This window comes from Leptonychotes weddellii, chromosome 5 (assembly GCF_054177405.1).
Source record: "Leptonychotes weddellii isolate Sample4059 chromosome 5, ASM5417740v2, whole genome shotgun sequence".
Lineage (NCBI taxonomy): Eukaryota > Metazoa > Chordata > Mammalia > Carnivora > Phocidae > Leptonychotes > Leptonychotes weddellii.
In genome coordinates, this window is record NC_138373.1 from 22,349,367 (window position 1) to 22,357,336 (window position 7,970).

Below are 7,970 nucleotides of genomic sequence, written 5' to 3' on the forward strand. Positions count from 1 at the left end.
AAACAAAGTTTCCGAACCTCTGTGAGCCTTACTTTCCCATCTTTAAAATGGGCATCATAATAGTGATTCTTTTTTTTTTTTAAGATTTTGTGTATTTATTTATTTATTTAGAGAGAGAGAAAGCATGCACATGTGAATGGGGGAGGGGCAAAGGGAGAGGGAGAGAATCCCAAACAGACTCTGCGCTGAGCAGGGAGCCTGCCACAGGGCTCGATCTCACGACCTTGAGACCATGACCTGAGCTGAAACCAAGAGTTGGAAGCCACTGGGAGGCTCCATAATAGTGACTCGTTAAGAGGGTCATTGAGTGGGTTCGGTAAGATCCCACAGCTAAAGCAGTTAGCCTAATGCCTGCCATAAAAACCCAATAAACATTGCTGATTAATATTATTGATTATTTACAAACTCACTTGCACTTTGATAAAGTGACTGGGGCGCCTGGGTGGCTCAGTCGTTAAGCGTCTGCCTTCAGTTCAGGTCATGATCCCGGGGTCCTGGGATCGAGCCCCACATCGGGCTCTCTGCTCAGCGGGAAGCCTGCTTCTCCCTCTCCCACTCCCCCTGCTTGTGTTCCCTCTCTCGCTGTCTCTCTGTCAAAATAAATAAATAAAATCTTAAAAATAAAGTGATTACTGGGCAGAGAAGAGCACTGGATTAGAAGCATGCACTTGAGGGGCGCCTGGGTGGCTCAGCTGGTTAAGCGACTGCCTTCGGCTCAGGTCATGATCCTGGAGTCCCAGGATCGAGTCCCACATTGGGCTCCCTGCTCAGCAGGGAGTCTGCTTCTCCCTCTGACCCTCGCCCCTCTCATGCTCTCTCTCTATCTCATTCTCTCTCAAATAAATAAAATCTTTAAAAAAAAAAAAAGAAGCATGCACTTGAACCCTGGCTTTACTACTTATACACAGTACGTGTTTTCCCTGTGCCTCAGTTTCCTCACCTGGAAAATGGGGTTAAGATTGGCACATACTTCATAGGGTTGTGAGAAGAAGGAGATACGATTAACAAAGTGAAATGCGTAGCAGAGGACCTGGCCCTTAGTAAAGGCTCAGTAAATGACAGGTGTTGTACATCAAGGTAACAAGAGTCTTTGCTGCATAGTGATTCATTTTGAGTGTTAAAGTAATTCTAGGGCCACCTGGGTGGCTCATTTGGTTAAGTTTTTTTTTTTTTTAAGATTTTTAAAATTTATTTATTTGACAGAGAAAGAGAGAAGCAGGGGGAGCGGCAGGCAGAGGGAGAGGGAGAAGCAGGCTCTCCGCTCAACAAGGAGCCCGATGGGCTCAATCCCAGAACCCTGGGATCATGACCTGAGTCGAAGGCAGACGCTTAACTGACTGAGCCACCCAGGTGCCCCTAAGCGTCTGACTTGATCTCAGCTCAGGTCTCAATATCAGGGTTGGGAGTTCAAGCCCCGCATTGGGCTTCACCCTGGGTGTGGAGCCTACATTAAAAAATAATAATAATAAAATAATTCGAATCACAAATGTACATTGAGGTCTTACTATGTGCTGGGTGTTCTAATTGTAGCCTATCCTCATTATTCATGGATTTCATTTTTTGTGTCTGTGTTGTGAATATGCCTACTTGCTAAAAATATTCTGTAACCCCCAAATCAATACTCGAAGCAGTTTCATGGTCATTTGTGGACTTGCACAGAGTAGCAAAAAATTGGAGTCACCCAAAAAGCATAGTCTGTTTGGGCTGCTATAACAAAATATAGACTAGGTGGCTTATAAATAACAGGAATTTATTGCTTATAGTTCTGGAGGCTGCAAGTCCAAGATCAGGTGTCCGTCAGTGTGTTAGGTGAGAGCCCTCTTCTGGCTTGCAGACTTCTCATATCCTCACGTAGCAGAAGGGACAAGCTAGCTCTCTGGGGTCCGTTTGATCGGGGCACCAGTCCCATTCCTGAGGGCTCTGTCCTCATGACCTAGTCACCTCCCAAAGGCCCCACTTTCTAATACCATCACCTTGGGATTAGGATTTCAACATATCAATGGGGGGGGCACACATTCTCTCCATAGCATGCTTGTTACCGGCCAGCGTCTAGACAACGCGATAGTCTGCCTTCTTGTTTCAGCTCTCATACTATGAATGTCCTTTTGTGATCTCTATGGGGCCAAGTTTCTTGCAGTTTGTGCTTTTGGTGGTCGTTTCACTGTTTAAGTTGGCCCCAAGCATACTGAAGTGCTTCTTAGTCATTCCTAAGTGCAAGAGGGCTGTGATGTGCCCTACAAAGAAAATAGGTAAGTTAGATAAGCTTTATTCAGGCATGCGTTATAGTGCTGGTGACGCCGAGTTCAATGCTAAGGGATCAACAATATTTTTTTTTAAAGATTTTATTTATTTATTTGAGAGAGAGAATGAGATAGAGAGATCATGAGGGTCAGAGGGAGAAGCAGACTCCCTGCTGAGCAGGGAGCCCGGTGCGGAACTCGATCCTGGGACTCCAGGATCATGACCTGAGCCGAAGGCAGTCGCTTAACCAACTGAGCCACCCAGGCGCCCCAACAATATCTAAATAAGGTGTCTTTAATTTTTTTTTTTAAGATTTTATTTATTTGAGAGACAGAGAATGAGAGACACAGAGCATGAGAGGGAGGAGGGCCAGAGGGAGAAGCAGACTCCCTGCCGAGCAGGGAGCCCGATGCGGGACTTGATCCCGGGACTCCAGGATCATGACCTGAGCCGAAGGCAGTCGCTTAACCAACTGAGCCACCCAGGCGCCCTAAATAAGGTGTCTTTAAACAGAAACAAGGTTATATATTGATAACTTTCTTTTTCAATAAATAAGAAACATAAGGTATTGATCAGTTGACAAAAATGTTGTGACTCAAGGAACCTACCCCTGTACATCCCCTAGGGGCACTGGTTCAGAATTCACTAATTCATTGTTCCTGGAGACTTTATAGAATATAACTACCGCAAATACCTGGAACTGATTGTAGCTAGCGTGTATTAACTGTAATGACATGATTACAATTATCCCATGATATAGTCTTACAGTAAAAGCCCACCACCATGCAAGAAGAGAACCCCAAAAATTTATTTGTTAAAGGCAGGTTACCTTTGATGGAGATTAATAAAATGATTTGGGGAAACTATACAGACAGCGTGGAATTCCGAGTATCTCAGGATCCGGCTACTCCATCCTCCTAATCCAGCTGTGGCTTGACTGGCACCATTTGGTGGTGGTTTCCTCATCTGGCCAGTCTTGCCCTGTGGCCATGGTGTCTTCCAGAAGAGTATCATTGATATCAGTGATTCCAGTGGCCCTTATTTCCTCAGCCCTATCTGGGGGGATTGGACAGGAAACCACCTCCCCTTCATGGAACGGAATGAGGTTGCCTACTGTTTCCCTGGGAGCTCGCCCTCCACTCCACGTGCCCCTCTCCCCAAAGATAATAACTTCAACCACCCCCATTTTGAGGGCTGGGACCACACAGAAGATAGGAGCCAACTGCCAATTGCTTTTATTCAAAGATGTATTATCCTAGGCTTGTTGTCCCCAGGTTTTACTGTATTATCCCCATTGTACAGATGAGGAAACGGAGGCCAGGGAGGTATCACAGTGATCATCCACAGCCAGTTCATTCCATACTGATCTGACTGTCTGGACCATTTCCTTCTCTTTCCCTGTTATATTGCGTGTGCCCAGGAACATCAACAACTTTTAATATTAACGTAAAAAGCAAGGCATGAATCAGTCTCTGCTATCCCTGCCGACTAAAAACCCCTCTGCTTAGGAGAGATTTCTTTCTTTCTTTCTTAAAGATTTTGTTTTATTTTTTTTTTAAAGATTTTATGTATTTATTCATGAGAGACAGAGAGAGAGAGAGAGGCAGAGGGAGAAGCAGGCTCCCAAGGAGCAGGGAGCCCGATGCAGGACTCGATCCCAGGACCCTGGGATCATGACCTGAGCCGAAGGCAGACGCTTAACCATCTGAGCCACCCAGGCGCCCTTTATTTTTTTTTTTTTAAGTAATCTCTACACCCAATGCAGGGCTTGAACCCACAACCTCAAGATCAAGAGTTGTGCCCCAGATTTTTCCTCCCTTCCTTCCTTCCTCCCTCCCTTCTTCCTTCCTTCCTTCTTTCCCTTCCCTCCCTCTCTCTTTCTTTTTTTTTCTTTTTCTTTCTTTCTCTTTTTTTCTTTCTTTCTCTCTCTCTCTCTCTTTTTTTCCCTAACAAAAGTAAACCTGTTCTGGGGCGCCTGGGTGGCTCAGTCAGTTAAGCGGCTGCCTTCAGCTCAGGTCATGATCCCGGAGTCCTGGGATCGAGCCCTGCATCGGGTTCCCTGCTCAGCGGAGAGCCTGCTTCTCCCTCTCCCTCTGCCTGCCGCTCCCCCTGCTTGTGCTCTCTCTCTCTCTGTGTCAAATAAATAAAAAAATCTTAAAAAAAAAAAAAAAAGTAAACCTGTTCTGGGCAAAATGGAACCGGTTGTTTTTCCAGTGGCCGTCAAATGGCACAAACTCCCTAGTGACCTCTCCTTTCTGTTGCAGCCTCATCATGTTTTACTTCATCGCCCTGGCCGGAGCACACAAGCGGGTGGTGGTCCAGCTCCGAGAGCAGCTGTCCCTGGTAAGGAAGAGCAGGTCCAGAGGGTCATGGCTGGGGACATCTACCCAGGACACCTCAAGAAAAGTGCTGCTTTCCCCAGGGAGAGGGTAGAGTGCCGTGGCCCTGCTCACCACCGCTTCCCAGAACTGCCTTCGGCCCAGGCCTTGTCCAGCTTCATTCAGTCATGGGCTCATCCATGCCTTCAACGTGTGCTTTGATCAGTGCGTGCTCCTCATACTGTGCTAGGATACAGTGGTGACCGAGAGAGATGAGACTGCTAAATAGTTACAGAAAACCCAATTCCAATAGCGGGAGCCGCTGTGAAGGTAATACGGACGAGGTAGTTAGATGAGGAGCGGCCCTCTGCTGCCGTAGATGGTGGCTGCGGAGGGCCTCTTTGCGGAGGTGACATGGGAGCTGAGACTTGAAGGACGAGGAGCCGATTGTGGGAGGTCTCGGGGGTGAGAGTAATAGCCAGAGGGGACAGCGAGGGCATTCCCAGGAGCTGGACGACAGGTGGCATGGCTGGAGAGGCAAGATGATGCTGGATTATCAGCTGGGGTCACAGCACAGGGTGAGGGTTCTGGTGACAAGTTTGGGTTTAATTCTGAGTGTGATGGGAAACCAATGAAGTGTGTTAAGTAGCAGTCTGATGTACATTTCTTTTTAAGATTATTTATTTATTTAGAGAGAGTGTGCGTGAGCCAGCGAAGGGGGAGGGCAGAGGGAGAGAGAGAATCTCAAGCGTACGCCACACTGAGTGCAGATCCCAACTCAGGGCTCAGTCTCACACGGCCTTGAGATCACAACCCGAGCAGAAACTGAGAGTGAGATGTTCAACCGACTGTACCACCCAGGCCCCCCATCAGTCTGACGTACATTTTTTTTTTTAAGATTTTTTATTTATTTGCGAGAGAGAGAATGAGAGACAGAGAGCATGAGAGGGAGGAGGGTCAGAGGGAGAAGCAGACTCCCCGCTGAGCAGGGAGCCCGATGTGGGACTCGATCCCGGGACTCCAGGATCATGACCTGAGCCGAAGGCAGTCGCTTAACCAACTGAGCCACCCAGGCGCCCTGACATACATTTTTAAAAAGACTGTTGGCCCCTTTGTGGACAAGAGGCTGTGGAGGGGCAAGAGGGCAAGAGGCAGACCAGTCTGGAGGCCGTTACCACCGTCCAGTGGTTAGGATCCTTAACCCCGAGTCTGACAGGGAATTGACTAGGTTGAAATGATGATATTTGCTTCCAAATATATTGAATGTGCTCTCGCACCGATTTCTATCTTTAGGAAAGTCGTGACAAGCGTTACCTGATCCAGAAACTAACAGAAGCGCAGAAGGATATGAAGAACCGACTGGACCGGCAATGAGGATCCTTCCACGTGTTGCTCATAAGCTGACCTGGTGACCTGCCGAGCCTACAGAGTCCACCTGGGTTTGGAGCAGAACTTTTAAAATACATTTTTCTGGAGTTCAGGTCTTCCCTGAAGGTGGCTCCCTGAAGGTGGTGGTGGTGTTTATGGCACCCAGCCCCTGGGGAGGGCTTTCGTGACTTAGAAAAAGCAGGTTCAAACCAAGTGTTTGCCTGTAGACCAGCAGCTTAGTGACTCTCCCCCAAAACTGACTTATTAAGCCGTTTAAGGTGTCAGAACAAAAGTTGAGGAGGGAGAGCCCTTTTGTATTTTTCAAAGCTTATTTATGTTGTCTTTTACGGTTAACATTAGTAGAGGTCACCCATTCATGAGGCTGAGTTAGTTCTTTTGCAACCAGGTTCTGGGGGTTTAGGCTGAGAAGTGTTCCTTAAGAAGTAGTAGCCCTTTTGACTTAAAATGAGACCTGATTTTTTTTTTCATAAAGAGGGATCCTTGAATTGGGATGTTTGGAACAGATGGTGGAAACATGGAGAGGGTGGGTGTGTGATCCTAGCTACCTGGTGATAATATGAGAGAGAAAAGCCATTCCTGCTGGGTGAATAAGCAGTCTCTGAATACCCTGGATGAAGCTTTAGGAGGAGGGGAATGGCTACGGATTGAGGGCCTTGACGTCTTAGCTTCCGGGGCATTTTGCTGTAGCCTTCTTACTCAGGGGGAAGCTGTCTCTACAGTGCTGGGTCCCTTCTGGTCCTGAGTTCTGAGACTTAGCAAAGGGCCCTGGGTCATCAAAATTAAGAGGCAAAGTTTGTCTTTCAAGTCTTCCAAATGCCATTTCCCTCACTGCACTGAGGTTCCCAGCTCTAAAGGACACTAAACATTCCAGGCTGGAAAGGGCGGTTGAGTACGTGCACAGAGCATGGAGCTCCATGGTTTACGTGCGGGACTGTTGGAGGCTGTGGGTTGCAGCATCAGACCGGCCTGTGTCCGTGTCCCAGAGTACACAGAATGCTGGCATCTTCAAGGCACATATCCATATTTTAAGGGCTATTGTTTTGTGCCGAAAATTTTGACTTCTATTTTATAAAATATGCAGAGTATAGCTTCAGGGTTTCCATTACAGCAAAACAAAAACAAAAAACAAAACCCATGTGCAATAAATACCTCGTCATAAGCTTACCCGAAATTGATAGCTCTGAACCTTTCAGTATAAGCCTAAATTATTGTTTCGTGTAATCAGTTCTCATCTTAGTATCTTCAGAATCTTTTCCAGAGTACTTAGTTTTGTAACAGACTGCATGAGCCTTTCTTCTGTTGTTTTCCTTCCTTTCACTGGTTCAAAACCTTTTCCTAGGGAGTAGCCTGGAGTTTAAAGCTGGGTACATATTTTAGAAAGCTGCCCCTAAGAGTATTTCCCACCCCCACTCCTACCCTCCATTACTCCAAAATGATTGACTCCTTGCTCTGAGGAGCAAAGCAAGCTTGCCATAGCTTACACATTTCTGTATATTTGCCCCTTTGCCACATCATTTTCTCACTCTTCCCCAAAGTTAGCATTAACACGGGATATTTATGTACCTGTGAGACCAATGAGCTTTTCAAGCTAATAACTAGTATCATGGAATTTTGAGTAACCAAAAGTTCATTCTGTCCTCACTTGAAAAAAATTCTAATTGGAGTTAGGGACTAATATGCGTTTTTGTCTAGCACACTTACATACATATATGTTTTTGCCTTCACCATGATTCTGAGGACAGTCAAGTTGTGTGTGTGTGTGTGCGCGTGCGTGCGCGTGTGCATGTATGTAAGTGTGTGAGATGGAAGCTCCGTTCTTTCCCTCTTATAAAATTGATACTGATGTATGCTAATATATTCATTTTGGTTAAATGCTGCTGATTTGCATACCTCTTACTTGAATGTTTTTATATATTTTGATAACTTTAATAACTTCAAGTGATGTCTGTGTAATTGTTGAAGTGCAGGTCTAACAAATGTGCCTTAAAACTACTGATTAAACAGTATCTTGAAGGTTTTAAA

The 7,970-nt window shown here is 46.2% G+C and overlaps 1 protein-coding gene across 1 annotated transcript in view; it reads left to right on the forward strand.

The window, feature by feature from the left end:
- TMC7 (transmembrane channel like 7) overlaps positions 1–7,970 on the forward strand; it is a 37,746-nt gene extending 29,776 nt beyond the window's left edge. The window contains exons 11-12 of the mRNA XM_081818875.1: positions 4,506–4,584; positions 5,853–7,970. Coding sequence (XP_081675001.1) covers positions 4,506–4,584; positions 5,853–5,933 — 160 coding nt within the window. The 3' untranslated portion in view covers positions 5,934–7,970. The remainder of the gene's footprint in view (positions 1–4,505; positions 4,585–5,852) is intronic.